Here is an 18,274-nt window from a genome sequence, read left to right as displayed (position 1 = left end):
AAACTCATGGTATTTTGGGTGTAGAGAAATTGTCTATCTGTGAGGAAATCCAGATCTTGTTAAAATAGGATTTCTCAATGTGAGAAGTTTAACATCCTAATTTATAAAGTAAGGAGTAACTTCATTATGTTACAAAAGCACGATGTTAGGAAATTTGGGCTTTCTGCCTTGCATGGCAGGTTAGTGTTGTCTCTGGCCTGTTCTAGTGCTGTCAGTGCCCAGTTTAAAAATAAGCGTCATATTAGCCACAGTACACAGCTCCCTACCCCTGTGTGTAGGACTAACAATTAAGGAAATAATGCTATTTTAGTTCCTAAGAATATATCACCCCTTTCATTATATGTCAGTGGGAAAAAATAGGATTTTACAACATTCCTTCAGTTTATGTAAGGAAAATTCTCTTGCTAATTGGTTTATAATTTCAGAAACCTGTACTGTGTGTGGTGAGATTTTGAAAAAAAAAAAAAATTAATAGAGGAAAACCAAGTGAGTGGTTTTAAAAACAGGCTCAAAAACCTGTGATTTAGTGTCATGAAAAGATAATGTGAACATATACAATGTTTAATTGCTCTTCAGATAATAAAGACCTACTTTTGCTGATTGGAGTCAACCCCACTGTCTTTTGTCCTGGGTGTATGTGTATATGCAGACCTAAAAATAACTTGACCATGAATTAGCAGCTATGGCTATTTTTAGCCTTGGGTAAAGGGTCACCAATTAGTCTAGAGGTGTTGAGGCAGGAACTTGCTGATTTGAAATAAATTGTTGATTGGCTTAATAATGGGTAGGGGCTGGTATTATGACAATCTAAGAAGGGGATAATTTTAAAAGACTTAGCAAGGAGAGTGTATAAAAAGAAGAGAGATAGATTGTAAGAGATTTTGGAAAGGACAAAAATCAAGGAACAGGTGGAGTAGTATGCCATCAATCGAAGCAAAAACTCTGAACCTAAACAATGATTATCTTTCTTTTTGGAGGGGCCATTAATATTTTAATATGTTACATAATAGACTAAGCAGCATTATTATAAATTTTCCTCTCCAGGTGTCGTTGATTTGGATTTAGCTAAGTAGTTTTTTTTGCACTGTGTTCTTTCTTGGTGGAGAATTCAGTCGTGGATTTGACACTGAAGAGTGATGTAATTTGCCAATTGTGTAATGTGAATGGATGGGGATGTGAGCCCTGTTGATACTTGGAGGTAACAGTGTTCCAGGAGTGTTAGACAGTGTCGAGGGTGGTATTCACAGTGGAATGCTGTGGAAGATCTCCTCCCTCATTTGTTATTACTTAGGACAAAAACTGAAGTACGGTTTTTCTATCCCTCCTACGTTATAGCTGTTAGACACTGCAGGAAGCCCAGGTCTTGTGCATTCTTTGTCTTGGAGAAGTACATTTCTAGCCTGATTTTAGTAGGAGACTTCAACCCCTCTCTAATAGGATAGAATTATTAGTTAGTTTATACTTCTTTTTGTCAGTTAAGAAATGAACTGCTTCAGCTATTAGACAAATCTTTTTCTTTTATGAAAGCGTTTAAAACAACACCTGTTTTAAAGCATCTTGTAACTAAATGGGTAAGATTAATAAAAGATAAAATGTAAGACATAAATATACTGTTTCTAAAGGACAACTTATTTGCCACGCTTAATTTGTAAAATTTACTTAAACTTCTTGGTGGCTGACAAAAAAGAGGGGCAGGGAGGGCTGGCTACCAACAAAAAATTGTTTTTCTTTTAAAAAAATAATGTAAAGAAATCGGGAGGAGGTTAAGGATCCAGTGTTGTTGTCATTGCTGTGACTTGGGTTGCAGCTGTGGCCAGGGATTCGATCCCTGACCCTGGAACTTCTGCATGCCACAAATGTGGCAAAAAAAAAAAAAAAAAAAAGTGGCAGAGCAAGAAGGAACAGATCATAACTAATACACTGTAAGTTTTCATAAAGCTATTTATAATGATTCTGATTTGTTGGCTTAATATTAAGGCACTATAAAAATTGTGGTTTAAGAATGTTTATAATTATATAAACACAAATGTGTGTGTGTGTGTCTTTTGGCAGTTTTTTGGATAGGTGTTACATTACCTCCTAACTCTGCTTTTGCACACACACCTATTTTTAACGCAGTAGGCAGAATAATTTTTTAAACCCAAGCTACATTATTTCTTTTTGTAAAACCCTGCACTAGACTCCCCGTCTCGCTCAGAGGAAATGCCAAGGTCCTTCCTTGCTGAGGCCTAGAACATCCTACACCATCCGCACTCCCTCCCCCCACCTCTGTGATCTCCTAGTCTGGCTTCACTCCTAGTCCAGTCACATTGCTCTCCTTTCTGTTCTTCACCTGTGCCTCGGGACACTTGCACTTGTTCTTCCTCCTTCTTGGAACACTGTCACTCCAAGGTATTTATATGGCTCACCTCCTCATTCGTTTCACCTCCTCTACCCTGTTTAAAATTACACTTGCTTGCGAATTCAATCCTTGGCATGAAACTTTCATATGCCACCATTAAAAAAAAAGTGGCGCGGCCATTAAAAACAAAAACAAACAACCCCCCCCCCCAAAAAAAAAACCATTAACCCCACCCTCACCCTCTCACTGTTAAAAAAAAAAAAAACCGCTTTCCTCTTGGAGTTCCTTTGTGGCTCAGAAGATTAAGCTCAGTCATCAGTGTGGCTCAGTCATCCTCTGTGAAGATGCGGGTTCAGTCCCTGGCCTGGCTCAGTGGATTAAGGATCTGGTGTTTCAGGCTGTGGCGTAGGTCACAGATGTGGCTTGGATCTTCATTGCTGTGGCTGTGGCATAGGCTGCAGCTCTGATTCAGCCCTTGGCCCAGGCACTTCCATATGCCACAGGTTCAGCTGTAAAAAGAAAGAAAAAAAATTCACTTGCTTGCACCATTCTCAACATTAGCCCTGGTCTCCTTACCTAATTTTTCTCTTCTTGGCACTTTTCACCCTCTGAAGAAGTCTAATTCCAGAAATTAATGTGACAGAGTTGCAATTCTTTTTAAAAAATTGAAAAGTCCAGCCAAATCTTTAACTTGTAAAGAAAAAGCATTTTATTTTACCTTTATGCAGAAATAGGCTTCGGGCAAACCCAGAGTTTTCCTTGTGAAGTAATTTAATTACAGCTTTAAGCATAGACAGATAGTAATTTGAGATGGCTCTGAATACCATAGACATATAGAGCATCTGCAGAGATGGCTTTGACTTAGGACATCTTAAGAACAAATTTTGAGTCACATATAATGATATTATTGGATCTTTTGGATATTTTTATACTATAGATTTTTGGGGGTTATCCCACTGTGGCACAGTGAGATCCCTGCAGTGGCAGGGACACGGGTTCAATCCCCAGTCCAGAATGGAGAGTTAAGGATCTGGTGTTGCCTTAGCTGTGGCATAACACTCTGGCTCGATTCAGTGCCTGCCCCACAGCTCTGTATGCTGTGGGGTGTCCAAAAAAGGGAAACATAACGAAAACCCCCAAAGATCCAGAGAGGTTAAATCTCTTCAAGGTCACCCAGCTGGAAGGAATAGAACCTAAGGATAAACTTGGATCTGACTGCAGACCATGTTCTTTATGTACTACTCTTGCATAATGCCTAGCACACAGTGAACACCTGGTGCACATTTGAATTGATGGATAGATAGGTGGCAGACATATGAACATGTATTGCACACCCCTATTAAATGTAAGGAATATGAATGTATTGGTAGTCCTGTTATATTCCTTGCTGCTCATACATTTAGGCATAAAAGGATTATTTATATATATATGTGTGTGTGTGTGTGTGTGTGTGTATATATATATATATATATATGTTTTTAAGAGTCATCTAACTTGGAATGCCCTGATTCTTAAGTTTAATAAAGAACCTGCGAGGTAAGATTCTGAAATACTGACTCATTAACAAACATTTGAGTGCTTATCATCATGTAGATACATGGATTCTACAGTGAACAATACAGACAAATCTCTTAATGGAACCTACATTTTAGAGGGCATGAGAGAACAGTAAATAAATCTATAGTAAGTGCTTTGTAGAGAAGTAAAGTAAGGAAATGCAATGGAAAGAGGCTAGATGACTGTTTAAATTGGATGGGCAGAAAAGGCTTCATTGATAAGGTGATGGTTAAAATGCAAAGATGAGTGCCAACTATGTACAGGCTGTGGGCACAACTAATATAGAAGCTCTCAGGTGGCACGAAGCTTGTGAATTGGGAGACATGGGAAAAAAATGTGGTTCTAGCTGTCAGGGAAAGAGCGCCTCAAAATTTGGGGAGATGATGAAAAGTGCAAATCCTGTAACACTTCATAATAGAATTTTGGAATTGGTTTTTATTACATTTGCAGCACATGGAAGTTCTCAGGCCAGGGATCGAATCCACGCCATAGCAACCTGAGGCACTGCAGTGACAACACCAGACCCTCAGCCCGCTACACCACAAGAGAATTCCTTGGTTTATTTTTTAAGCCTAGTAATGTTTTCCATTTATTTGTTTGTTTTGTCTTTTTGGTTTTTGTTTTTCTTTTAAGGGCTGCACCCACGGCATATGGAGGTTCCCAGGCTAGGGGTTAAATCAGAACTGCAGCTGCCAGCCTATGCCACAGCCACAGCAACTCAGGATCCAAGCTGTGTCTGTGACCTACACCACAGCTCACGACAATGCCAAATCCTTAACCCAGTTGAACCTGTGTCCTCATGGATACTAGTCAGGATTCGTTTCCACTGAGCCACAATGAGAACTTCCTTTTTGTTTTGTAATGACTTCTTTGAGATGTAATTTGCATACCTTATAATTCACCCATTTAAAGTGTACAATTAGAAGTTCCCTTGTGGCTTAGTGGGTTAAGGACCTGGCATCACTGCTGTGGCTCTGGTTACAGCTGTGGTGTGGGTTTGATCCCTAGCCGGTGAACATCCACATGATGTGGGTGTGGTCAGAATATAAAGTGTATAACTAAATAGTTTTTAGTAAATTTATAAGGTATATTCACCAACATCACAATTTTAGAGCATTTTTATACTCCTGGAAAGAAACCCTGTGCGCTTTAGCAGCCTCTGCTCATCCTGCATGAACATTTCAGCCACGGCAACCGCTAATCTGCTTTCTGTCTCTAGATTTTCCTATTCTAGACATTTCATGTCAGTGGAATTATATAATAAGTGATCTTTTATGTCTGATTTCTTTCTAATGTTGTCAGGACTCACCCATGTTGTGGCTTATGTCAGTACTTCTTTCCTTTTTATGGCTGAATAACATTCCATTGTATGGATATATTTCTTATCCATTCAACAATTGATGGATACTTAGGTTGTTTGAACTTTTTGGCTATTATGAATAATGTTAATGACATTCTCCCCCCCCTCCCACTTTTGGCCACTGCAAAGCATATGGAGTTCTTGGGCCAGGAATCAGATCTGAGCTACAGTTGTGACCCATGCCACAGGTGTGGCAATGATGGATCCTTTACCCACTGTGCTGGGCTGTGCTGTCCTGGTGCTGCAGAAATGCCACCAGTGCCTTTGACCGTAGTGGGAACTCCTGAACATTCTTATTTATGTGGGCCTATGCTTTCATTTTTCATGGTTATGTACCGGAAGTGGGATTTCTGGGTCATTTAGTAACTGTATGTTTAACATTCTGAGGAACTGCCAGACCGTTTTCCAGTTTTACATTCCCATCAACAAAGTTAGAGGGTTCCAATTTATCTTAGTGCTCACCAACATATGTTATTATTTGGTATTTTGATTATACCCATCCTGAAGCCTGTGAAGTGGTTTTAAATTTGCAACTCCCTAACAACCATGTTGAACATCCTCTTGTGCTTATTGGCCACGTGTATCTTCTTTGGATAAAAATCGTGTATCTGGAGTTCCTGTCGAGGCACAGCAGAAATGAATCCAACTAGGAACCATGAAATTGCAGGTTTGATCCCTGGCCTCGCTCAGTGGGTTAGGATCCAGCGTTGCCATGAGCTGTGGTGTAGGTCGAAGACGCAGCTCAGATCTGGTGTTGCTGTGACTGTGGCGTAGGCCAGCAGCAACAGCTCTGATTTGACCCCTAGCCTGGGGACAAAAAAAAAAAAAATTGTGTATCCTATATTGTTGAGTTGTAGGAGTTCTTTATATATTCTGCATATACATGTTCCTTATAAATATATGGATCTGCAAATATTTTCTTCCATTTTGTGGATTTTCTTTCCACTTTCTTTTTTATTTAAAAAAATTTTTTTTGAAATAATTTTTCAAAATCCTTTTTATTTTGTGGCCACACCTGCAGCATATGGAAGTTCCCAGGCAAGGGATTGAATCCAAGCCACAGCTGCAACCTACAACTGCAGTGCCAGATCCTTTAACCCACTGTGCCAGGTCAGGGATTGAACCCATGTTCCCGCCACTGCAGAAATACCTTCGATCCCATTGTACCACAGCGGGAACCCCCAAAACTTTTCAATTTTGATGAAATCCAGTTTATTTTTTTCAGTTGCTTTTGCTCTTCATGGAGCATATCTAGTAAGTTGCCAAATTTAAGATCACGAAGATGTTCCTCTCTGTTTTCTTCTAAGAGTTTAGTAGTTTTAGCTCTTATGTACAGGTCTTAGATCTGTTTTAAATTAATTTTTATGTCAGGTGTGAGAAGGGGTCCAATTTCATTTTTCGTGTGTGTAAAGATAGCCAGTTGTTTGAGCTCCATTCTTTCCTCACTGAAGCTACTGGAAACTAAGTAGAAAAATTATATTATCAAACATGTGTTTAAAGATCACTCTGGCTACTGTGTAGAGAATGTCAGTTCTTAAATCTTTAAATGTTAGAATGCCAACAAAAGATACTGAGAATGGGAATTGCCGTTGTAGCTCAGAAGTAACGAACCCAACTAGCATCTATAAGGATGTGGGTTCAATCCCTGGCCTGCTCAGTGGGTTAAGGATCCCACGTGGTGGTGAGCTGTGGTGTAGGTCACAGATGTGGCTTGGATCTGCTCTTGCTGTGGCTGTGGGCATAGGCCAGCAGCTGTAGCTCTGATTCGACCCCTAGTCTGGGAACCTCCATATGCTGCCAGCAAGGCCCTAAAAAGACAAAAACAAACAAACAAAATAAACTGAGAATGAGCAGAAACATTATATCTAAAAAATCATAAGAATGAAATCTTTCTTTTTTCTGTTTGTTAGTTTATTGGCTGTGGTCCAGGCATATGGAAGCTCCAAGGCTGGGGATCCAAACCATAGCCACAGCTGCAACCCTGAGCCACAGCAACGACAATGCCAGGTCCTTAACCTGCTGTGCCACCTGGGAACTCCAGAATAAAAAATTTTAAGAGAAAGTGGTCAGGAGTTCCCATTGTGGTACAGCGGAAACAAATCCAACTAAAAACCATGAGGTTGTGGGTTCGGTCCCTGGCCTTGCTCAGTGGATTAAGGATCTGGCATTGCCATGAGCTGTGGTGTAGGTCGCAGATGCAGCTCGGATCCTGAGTTGCTGTTGCTGTGGCATAGGCTGGCAGCTGTAGCTCTGATTCAACCCCTAGCCTGGGAACCTCCATATGCCGTGGGTGTGGCCCTAATAGGACAAAAAAAAAAAAAAAGATTGCCAGGAAGATTTGGCTTTTCCGGTAGGGGTAGCCATGCTTGTTCTAAAATGTACATGAAAAGGCTGGAATAGCTAAGACAACTCTGACAGAAAAATAAGTGAGAGGAATCAGTCTACTGATTTTAAGATTTTATTTAGCTACAGTAGTCAAGGTAGTGTAGTATTGAGGGAGGCATAGATACACAGGTCATAAAAAAGCCAGAAATAGATTGAACCATGGCCTCCTGTTTTTTGCCAAAGGTGTAAAAGCAATTCAATGAAGAAAGGCTATTTCCTTTACATTTTCAATAAACAGTGCTAGAGCAATTGGGCATCCATGAGCAAAAAGATGAAACTCTACTTAGAATTCACATAGCACCGAAATTAATTCAACCTGTATCATGAATTTAAATATAAAATGCAGGGAGTTCCCGTCGTGGCGCGGCAGAAACGAATCGGACTAGGAACCATGAGGGTCGGGGGTTTGGTCCCTGGCCTTGCTCAGTGGGTTAAGGATCCGGTGTTGCCGTGAGCTGTGGTGTAGGTCACAGTCGTGGTTCGGATCCCGTGTTGCTGTGGCTCTGGCGTAGGCGGGCAGCAACAGCTCTGATTAGACCCCTAGCCTGGGAACCTCCATATGCCGTGGATGCAGCTCTAAAAAGACAAAAATAAAAAAGTAAAACCATAAGATTTTGAGGAAAAAACAGTGGAGAAAATCTTTGGAGCCTAAGATTAGATGAAGAGTAGCCATAACATTAAACCACAACCCATAAAAGATAAAAAATCAGTAAATTGGACTTCAACAAAATTTGAACATTTTTGCTCTACAAAGGCCCTGTCAGGGAGTTCTCTTTTGGCGCATTGAGTTAAGGATATGGCATTGTCACCGCGGTGGCCTGGGTTGCTGCTGTGGTGCAGGTTCAGTCCCTGGCCCAGGAACTTCCACATGTCTCACGTGCAGCCAAAAAATTAAAAAAAAAAAAAAAAAAAACCTGTCAAAAGAATGAAAAAAACTAGTTAAATTCTACAGACTTAGAGAAAATATTTCTAAACCACATACCTGACATAAGACTTGTATGTAAAAGGAACTCTCAACACTAATACTTTAAAAAGGCAAACTAGGAGTTCCCGTAGTGGCACAGTGGTTAACGAATCCGACTAGGAACCATGAGGTTTCCGGTTCGGTCCCCGCCCTTGCTCAGTGGGTTAAGGATCCGGCGTTGCCGTGAGCTGTGGTGTAGGTCACAGATGCGGCTCGGATCCCACGTTGCTGTGCCTCTGGCGTAGGCTGGAGGCTACAGCTCCGATTCGACCTAGCCTAGGAACCTCCATGTGCCGCGGGAGTGGCCCAAGAAATGGCAAAAAAAAAAAAAAAAAGACAAAAAAAAATTAAATAAAATTTTAAAAAAGTAAATAAAAAATAAAAAGTCAAACTATCCAATTAGAAAATAGGCAAGAGACATGAATAGACATTTCGCCATACAGGATATATGGATATATGGACAAATAATTACCTGAAAAATGTTCATCATTAGCCATGGAGAAATACAACTGAAAAGGATGAGATAATCACTACATGACCTATTAGAGAACAACTAAAATAAAATATACTGAGAACACCAAATGCTGATGATGATGCAAAGAAACTATATCTCTTACACACTGCTAGTGGGAATGGAAAGTAGTATAGCCACTCTAGAAAAGTTCGACAGTTTCTTATAAAGTTAAACATATATAACTCAGCAATGATATTCCTGGGTATTTATCCCAAAGAAATGAAAATGTCTGTATATACAGTAACTTGTGCATGAGTATACATAGCAACTTTATTTGTTTTGTCTTTTTGCCTTTTTAGGGCTGCACCTGAAGCATATGGAGGTTCCCAGGCTAGGGGTCTAATCGGAGTTGTAGCCTCCAGCCTACACCAGAGCCACAGCAACGTCAGATCCAAGCCGCCTACACCACAGCTCACGGCAACGCTGGATCCTTAACCCACTGAGTGAGGCCAGGGATCGAACCTGCAACCTCATGGTTCCTAGTCGGATTCGTTAATCACTGAGCCATGATGGGGACTCCTCATAACAACTTTATGATAGCCCCAAACTGGAAACAACCCATATGTCTTTCCTTGGGTGAGTGATTAAAAAAATGTGATACATTCATACCGTAGAATACTACTTGGCAATAAAATGAAACAGACTAGTGTTATGTGCAACAACTTGAATAGATTTCAAGGGCATTTTGCTGGAAAAAGTGAAAATGACCATTTCAAAAGATTGCATTATGCATGATTCCATTTGTATAACATTCTGGAAATGGCAAAATTATGGAAGTGGAAAACATTATTAGCCAGCAGGGTCTAGGGACTATAAGTGGTGGAGAAGTGATGCAACAGTTTGTTTTCTGCCTTGTTTGTGACTATACAAATCTATACATGTGATAAAATTGCAGAGAACTATACATGTGTGCATGTGTATAAGTACATGTAAAAGAAGTGAACTCTAAATGAGGGCTGTGGATTGTACCAATGTCACTTTTCTGGTTTTGCCTTTATACTATGATGTAAGATGTTACTGTTGGGAAAGCTGGGTGAAGGATTTCTTTGTACTGTTTTTGAAATTTCCTGTGAGGCTATAGTTAGTTTTTTTCCCCCATACTCATGGCATGTGGAAGTTTCCAGGCCAGGATTTGAACCTGTGCCACATCAGCAACCCAAGCCACCGCAGTGACAATGTCAGATCTTAACCCATTGCTCTGCAAGAGGACTTGTATAGTTAATTTTATTTTATTGTTAATTTTTTTTTTTTCTTTTTAGGGCTGCACCTGCAGCATATGGAAGTTCCCAGGCCAGAGCCTCAGCTGCTGGCTTATACCACAGCCACAGCAACACCAGATCCAAGCCACATCTGCAACCTACAGCGCAGCTTTTGGCAATGCCAGATCCTTAACCCTCTGAGCGAGACCAATGATTAAACCCAAATTCTCATGGATACTAGTCAGTTTCTTAACCTGCTGAGCCACAACGGGAACTCCAGTTATTTTTTTTTCTTTGAAAAATTGTGAAAAAAAAAAAAAATTTACTGGGAAGGGGAAGAGAGAAATGCAGTGGTGGTTGGAAGGATTTGGGCTTGAGAGTGGGATTTTTTTGTTTGACTTTCGCTTTTTTTAAATAGGGGAGACTAGGAGTGTCTGCTGTGGGATTGGCGGCGTCCTGGGAGCACTGAGACGCAGGTTCAGTCCACAGCCAGGCACAGTGGGTTAAGGATCCAGCATTGCCACAGATGCGGCTTAGGTCACAACCCTGAGTTGGATCTGATTTCTGGCTTGGGAACTCCACATGCCAAGGGGTGGCAAAAAAAGAAAAAAGACAGAAGAGAACTAAAACATGTACATGTGCTAATTATATTGATAAACAGGAGTTCCTGCTGGGGCATAGTGGATTAAGAATCCAACTGCAGCCACTCAGTTTGCCATGGAGGTGCAGGTTCGATCCCCGGTCTGGCACATGTGTTAAGGATCTGGTGTTGTCGCACCTGCAGTGTAGTTCAGAGGTACAGCTCAGATTTAATCCTTGGCCTGGGCACTTCTCTAACCCTCAGTTGTGGCTGTTAAAACAGATAAAGTGAAGAAAAGAAATTGCTGATGCAAAGGAGGGAAAAATTACAGAAGCAATATATGTATCTTAAATCTTTAGCTTGAAGACATTGAAAAATACTACTATTTACGTATTTCTATCTTATTATTTATAAATGAAGTTATCTTTATGACTTTTTTGGTGAATGATTCTAAAGATAAATGTGGTTATACTATGATATAGTCCTGAATTCCACATGCTTCTGTATTACATTGTGGAACTAGATCACTAATTAAATGGAATTTCAAGAGTTTTATATGTCACTTTATACTGTTTTCCCTTTCAGATTTTCATCCAGTATCATGTTGTTAATTTCCTTAGGCTAAAAAGTTTATACATATATATATGTTTATGAATAAACTTAATTGTTTGCAATTTAAGAATTAAGTGAATGGTGGTTCTGTTTTGCTTTGTGTCATGTGGTGGGTTTTAGTCTCTATTTTACCAAATTATTTTACTGTTTTTCCCTTTAATATAGTAATATTAAAATGCTCAGTACAAATTTTTGGCTGTTTATTTCAGGGACACAGCAGGCCAGGAGCGATTTCACACGATCACAACCTCCTACTACAGAGGAGCAATGGGTATCATGCTAGTATATGACATCACCAATGGTAAAAGTTTTGAAAACATCAGCAAATGGCTTAGAAACATAGATGAGGTAAGACCTAGAAATTGCATAAATCTTACATAATGCATTTGTGTACTTGGTTAATTAGAATAGAATAAGTATTGTAATTGCTCTTTAGGATATGGCATATTGAGTATTTCCACCTCTTACAGGGTATTGCTATTTTTTGCCTACCCTTTTCTTAAAATTTTGAGCAGCTCTTAAACCACATCCAAGGTAATCACCTACCAAATTATCCAAAAACTATATAGCCATCTTAAAAATAGAAGCTACCAATGGCTTTACACACCTACGTGAATTCTCTCTCTTTCTCTTTTTGTTTTGTTTTTGTCTTTTTAGGGTTGCACCCAAGGCGTATGGAGGTTCCCAGGCTAAGGGTACAATCAGAGCTGCAGCTGCCGGCCTACACCACAGCCACAGCAACCTGGGATCCGAGCCACCTCTGTGACCTACACCACAACTAATGGCAATGGTGGATCCTTAACCCACTGAGCAAGGCCAGGGATCAGACCTGCATCCTCATGGATACTAGTCAGATTAGTTTCCGCTGAGCCGCAAAAGGAACTCCTAAGTAAATTCTTTCTTGATGAGTTTTTATTTAATGAATGAATTACATTTTCAATAGTAATTTTTTGTTAAGTTATGGAAATGTCATATTACTTCTAGACATTTTGAAAGATACAGAGTATAATATGGTAAAAACCTAACTCAAAAAAGAGTGCCATGTCATTGCATGTGAAGATGTCACTTTTTATAAAGTTGTGTGTCAAAGCATGTCTGTTTCTGTGCTACAGTATAAATAGCTTCTTTTTTTTTTTTTTAATCTTTTTTTTTTCCCCTTTATTTATTTATTTGTCTTTTGTCTTTTTTGTTGTTGTTGTTGTTGCTATTTCTTGGGCCGCTCCCGCGGCATATGGAGGTTCCCAGGCTAGGGGTCCAATAGGAGCTGTAGCCACCGGCCTACGCCAGAGCCACAGCAACGCGGGATCCGAGCCACGTCTGCAACCTACACCACAGCTCACGGCAATGCCGGATTCTTAATGCACTGAGCAAGGGCAGGGACCGAACCCGCAACCTCATGGTTCCTAGCCGGATTCGTTAACCACTGCACCACGACGGGAACTCCTAAATAGCTTCTTGTTGGAAATTATTTTTCATGTCTTACTGCTGCCTCCTGTGCTTTGAATTTTATTAAGAGTAACTCTTCTTTTTAGACTAATCCTTTTTTCCTTTTTTTTTTTTTTTTTTTTTTTTTTTGTCTTTTTGTCTTTTTGCTGTTTCTTGGGCCGCTCCCACGGCACATGGAGGTTCCCAGGCTAGGGGTCTAATTGGAGCTGTAGCTGCCAGCCTACGCCAGGGCCACAGCAACATGGGATCCGAGCTGCATCTGCAACCTACACCACAGCTCACGGCAACGCCAGATCCTTAACCCACTGAGCAAGGTCAGGGGTCAAACCTGCAACCTCATGGTTCCTAGTCGGATTCGTTAACCACTGAGCCACGACGGGAACTCCCCTTTTTTCCCTTTTTTAGCCACACCCACAGCATATAGAAGTTCCTGGGCCAGGGATTGAATCCGAGCCACAGCTGGGACATATGTCACAGCTACAGCAACACTGGATCCTTAACACACTGCTCTGTGCCTCAGTGGTGACCCGAGCTGCTACAGAGTCAGTGTCTGAACCTTAACCCACTCCACCACAGTGGGAACTTTTTTTTTAAAGACTAACTCATTAAAGCAAATTTTGGCTGGAAACCAAGTCTTAAGCCAATATTAATCAGTTAATGACACACGGATTTTAAAACAAAAATATCCTCCAGTTTTTAATTTCCTTAGTCTTTATGTAGTACGTGTAATGAGCAGTTTCTATAGAGAGACTATGCAGTGTTCCAACAACAATCAATTTTCCAATTCTGTGACATCAGCTGGATGTCTTGTAATTCAGTCCTGTTCTGACACTAACTACCCAGTCTTAGCGTCCGACTCCACAGGTTTAAGGACTCAGTCCCATAAGACTGTCCTTCCTTCAAATGTAAGTTCTGGGTCCCCAGGCTACCTGCACCTCTCTCTGACTTGTCTGAAAATTTGGGGGTTCCCATGACCCATTTTTGGATTTAGTAGTTTGCTAGAATGACTCGTAGAACTCAGGAAAGCAGGGTGCTTAGGATTTTATTATAAAGGATACAGTTCTGGATAGTTAAATGCATAGAAGAAATGCATAGACAATGAACAGGAGTTGGAAAATGCAGAACTTCCAGGCTATCTCTGGACATGTCACCACCCTCTTGGCACTTGATATATTCGCTAACCTGGAAGATACCCTAACCTCATTGTTTCCAAGTTTGTTTGTTTGTTTGTTTTTGTGTCTTTTTACCTTTTCTAGGGCCGCTCCCGCAGCATATGGAGGGAGGTTCCCAGGTCAGGGGTCTAATTGGAGCTGTAGCCACTGGCCTATGCCATAGCCACAGCAATGCCAGATTCGAGCCGTGTCTGTGACCTACACCACAGCTCATGGCAATGCCAGATCGTTAACCCACTGAGCAAGGCTAGGGATCGAACCCGCAACCTCATGGTTCCTAGTCGGATTCATTAACCACTGAGCCACGACAGGAACTCCTTTTTGTTTTTTTGTTTTTGTTACCCAGGAGTCTTTTACTAGCATAAATTTGGGGCTTGTAATGAATAATAAAAGACATTCCTGTCACTCAGGAAGTTAGTAGCATTGTGCCAGGAATGGGGACAAAAACCAAAAATATGTTTTTTTACTATACCACAGGCTTATATATTTAACTCAGTAGGCTGGATGGCTTAAGTTTCCCAGCATGAGAACTAAGATACATAAAACTTAGCCGTGTCTTAGAAAATCTAAGAATGCAGCATGTGATATCAATCAATATAATATACTACATTAGTAAAAGACAGAAACCATGTGATCATGTCAGTAGACATAAACCCATTTGACAAAATCTAAAAGACGTATCTGAAAATCCCACAGAGACAACAACATATCTGCCCCCTTCAGTCAAGATGCTGGCTCTGGTTACTATTATTTAACCTTATACTGGAGGTTCTAGCCAGGGCATTCATTCATTCGTTCATTTATTTATTTATTTATTTATTGTCTTTTTGCCTTTTCTAGGGCCACTCCCGCGGCACATGGAGATTCCTAGGCTAGGGGTCGAATCTGAGCTGTAGCCGCCAGCCTACGCCAGAGCCACAGCAACACGGAATCTGAGCTGCGTCTGCAACCTACACCACAGCTCACGGCAACACCAGATCCTTAACCCACTGAGCAACCTCATGGTTCCTAGTCAGATTCCTTAACTACTGCACCACGACGGGAACTCCTAGCCAGGGCATTTAGATACAGGGCAAAAAAGAGCATCTGGATTGGAAAGTAAAACTGTTACTTGTAAATGATGGGATCTTGTATATAATTCCTGAGGAATCTATACCCATCTAGCAAAAAATAAACCTAAAAACTAATGAACAAGTTCAATAAGGTTACAGGAAACAAGATTAATATACAAAAATCATTATGTTTCTATAGCAGTGAATAATCCAAGAATAAGAATATAATTTCATTTATAATAGCATCCAACAAAAATCATTATGTTTCTATAGCAGTGAATAATCCAAGAATAAGAATATAATTTCATTTATAATAGCATCCAAAAAAATGAAAATTTTAACTGAAGAAGTGTAAGACTTAATACACTTTGAAAACCTTAAAATGTTGGTAAAAGAAATTGAAGAAGATCTAAATACTGGAAAGACATCCCATGACTTAGAAAACTTCACATTGTTGAAACAGCAGTACTACCCCAAGTGTTCTGCAGATTCAGTGACATCCGTATCAAAATCTCAGCTGCCACTTTTGGGTAGAGGGTAGGGGTTGAGATACTGATGCTAAAATTCATATGGAAATTCAAGGAATCCACAATAGCCAAACAACAGCCTTGAAATGGGCAGTAGTGACATTTAAGCTGAGACCTGAGGAGATGAGTATAAGTTATCCAGATAAGGATGGGGCTGGTGGAAAGAGTATGATAGATTCAATATTTAAGGCAAGTCAAGTCTCATAAGTTACTTTTGGTGTCCAGAGAGCATAACTATATTGGCTGTAGGGATATTCAAAGAAGGGTACGTTGGGCCAAAGATAGATGATTGGCAGATATTTTTCCCATCTTATGGGTTGCCCTTTCATTCTGTTGATAGTGACCTTTGACACACAGAAGTTTTTTTTAATTTTTTAAAAATGTTTCTGTTGTACAGCAAAGTGACCCAGTCATACACAGTTCCCTGTGATGTACAGTAGGACCCCATTGCCCATCCATTCCAAATATAAGTGTTTATATCCACCAACCCCAAACTCCCCATCCATCCTACTTCCTCCCTCCTTCCGCTGGCTGCAAGTCTGTTCTCCATGGCCTTGATCTGTCTCTATACCGTAGACAAGATCATTTGTGCTGTATTTTAGATTCCACATATGATATCATATGGTATTTGTCTTTCTCTTTTGACTTACTTCGCTTATAGGAGAATCTCTAGTTGCATCCATGTTGCTGCAGATGGCATTATTTTGTCCATTTTTATGGCTGAGTACTATTCCATTGTGTATATGTACTGTATCTTAATCCATTCATCTGTTGACGGACGTTTAGGTTGTTTCCATGCCTTGGCTATTGTGATTAGGGCAGTGATGAACATATGGGTGCATGTATCTTTTGAATGAATGTTTTATTTGGATATATGCCCATTTGTGGGATTGCTGAATCATATGGTAGTTTTGTATTTAGTGTTCTGAGGAACTTCCATAGTGATCGTACCACTTTACATTCCCACCCAGAGTGTGGGAGGGTTCCTTTACTCCACACCATCTCCAGCATTTGTTATTTATTGACTTGTTAGTGATGGCCTTTCTGACTAGTGTGAGATGGTATCTCTTTGTAGTTTTGATTTGTATTTATCTAATAATTAGTGATGTTGAGTATTTTTTTGTGTGTCTGCTGGCTAACCATATGTCTTCTTTGGAGAAATGTCTATTTAGGTCTTTGCCCATTTTTTGATTGGGTTATTTGTTTTTTTGTTGTTAAGTTGTGTGAGTTGTTTGTGTATTTTGGAGATTAGGCCCGTGTCTCTTGCACACACACAAAAGGTTTTAATTTTAATGGATTTATTTTTTTCTTTTGTTGCCTGTGCTTTTGCCATCTGAGAAATCATTGCCAAATCTAATATAAAACATTTCCCACGAGTTCCCTTGGTGGCTCACTGGTTAACAAACCTGACTAGGAACCATGAAGATGCGGGCTCAGTCCCTGGCCTCACTCAGTTAGTTAAGGATCCAACATTGCCATGAGCTGTGATGTAGGTTGCAGACGCACCTCAGATCTGGTGTTACTGTGGCTGTGGTGTAGACCAGTGGCTACAGCTCCACTTCACCCCCTGGCCTGGGAACTTCCATATGCTGCAAGTGTGGCCCTAAAAAGACCCTCCGCCAAAAAAAAAAAAAAAAGAATTTTAAAGTAAGGCTTCTTACATTATCTAAAATCATGATCCAGCTCTGATATAGATTATATGTAAATAAAAATTGTAATTTCAGGCCTCTTGTGTAAATCCTTTCTTCTTGAGATTGTATTTAGAAACTAGCCAGCCTCCTATAGGGGGAAAATAAAATTCAATATATCTTAGGAATTATATTTATATTTCTAGGTAATTTAAAAATTTGTGGAGTTCCCTGGTGGCACAGTGTTTTAAGGATCTGGCATTATCAATCATCACTGCTGTTGCTAGGGTCCCTGCTGTGGTGAGGGTTTGATGACTGGCTCTAGAACTTATGCATGCCATGGGCATTCCCCCCCACACCCTCCAAAAAAAGAACTTATGTAGGCTTTTAGCTTTAGCATGTTGTTTCAGGATGACTTCTTTAAAACTTTCAGATCGTAGGAATGACACCATAAATTGAGAAAAATAGAGTCATTTTTATTAAGTCATAATTCATGGTAGTGTATAAATTAAATTTTTGTTTTATTTTAGCATGCCAACGAAGATGTGGAAAGAATGTTACTAGGAAACAAGTGTGATATGGATGATAAAAGAGTTGTTCCTAAAGGAAAAGGAGAACAGGTAAAAAGCTCTGAATGAAACTAATATGCTGCCCTTTCTCTGTAAAGATGGTGTTGCATTTGATGTTTTTTACAAGTAGTGGTAATGGAGTGCACTTGAGCTGTTTACATCCTTTTAAAAAATGATGTTGGAAATGATAGCTTATTGTTTGAATTTTTTGTTTATTTATTTTTTTGAAGGACCTTGACTATTTGGGTCTTGACCCAATGGAATAACCTGTTGGTTTTAGATAACCTGGTTGAGACCGCTATCTTTAGAATAGTATTATTATTTCCTTTAGGATGCAAAAGTCATCACTTGGCAACATATGCTTGATA

The 18,274-nt window shown here is 40.0% G+C and overlaps 2 protein-coding genes across 5 annotated transcripts in view; both read left to right on the top strand.

The window, feature by feature from the left end:
* The window catches only part of HADHB (hydroxyacyl-CoA dehydrogenase trifunctional multienzyme complex subunit beta), a 602,797-nt gene that overhangs the window by 449,167 nt on the left and 135,356 nt on the right, over positions 1 to 18,274 (top strand). The gene's annotated exons all lie outside the window — the stretch shown is intronic.
* The window catches only part of RAB10 (RAB10, member RAS oncogene family), an 81,708-nt gene that overhangs the window by 57,418 nt on the left and 6,016 nt on the right, over positions 1 to 18,274 (top strand). The window contains exons 3-5 of one of the 4 annotated variants that reach the window (XR_014839455.1): positions 11,722 to 12,757; positions 13,146 to 13,440; positions 17,263 to 17,957. Coding sequence is in view for 1 of the 4 variants with exons in the window: in NM_001243060.1 (NP_001229989.1) it covers positions 11,722 to 11,860; positions 17,868 to 17,957 (229 nt within the window). In the remaining 3 variants the exon portion in view is untranslated. 4 annotated transcript variants of the gene reach the window in all.

The sequence above is a fragment of the Sus scrofa genome, chromosome 3 (assembly GCF_054392235.1).
Source record: "Sus scrofa isolate SSC_HxYL_T2T_F1_AM1 chromosome 3, Sscrofa_HxYL_maternal_Yorkshire_Landrace_v2.0, whole genome shotgun sequence".
NCBI classification, from domain to species: domain Eukaryota; kingdom Metazoa; phylum Chordata; class Mammalia; order Artiodactyla; family Suidae; genus Sus; species Sus scrofa.
The sequence above is the reverse complement of the archived record's forward strand: the minus strand, read 5'-3'. Positions and strand labels throughout refer to the sequence as shown.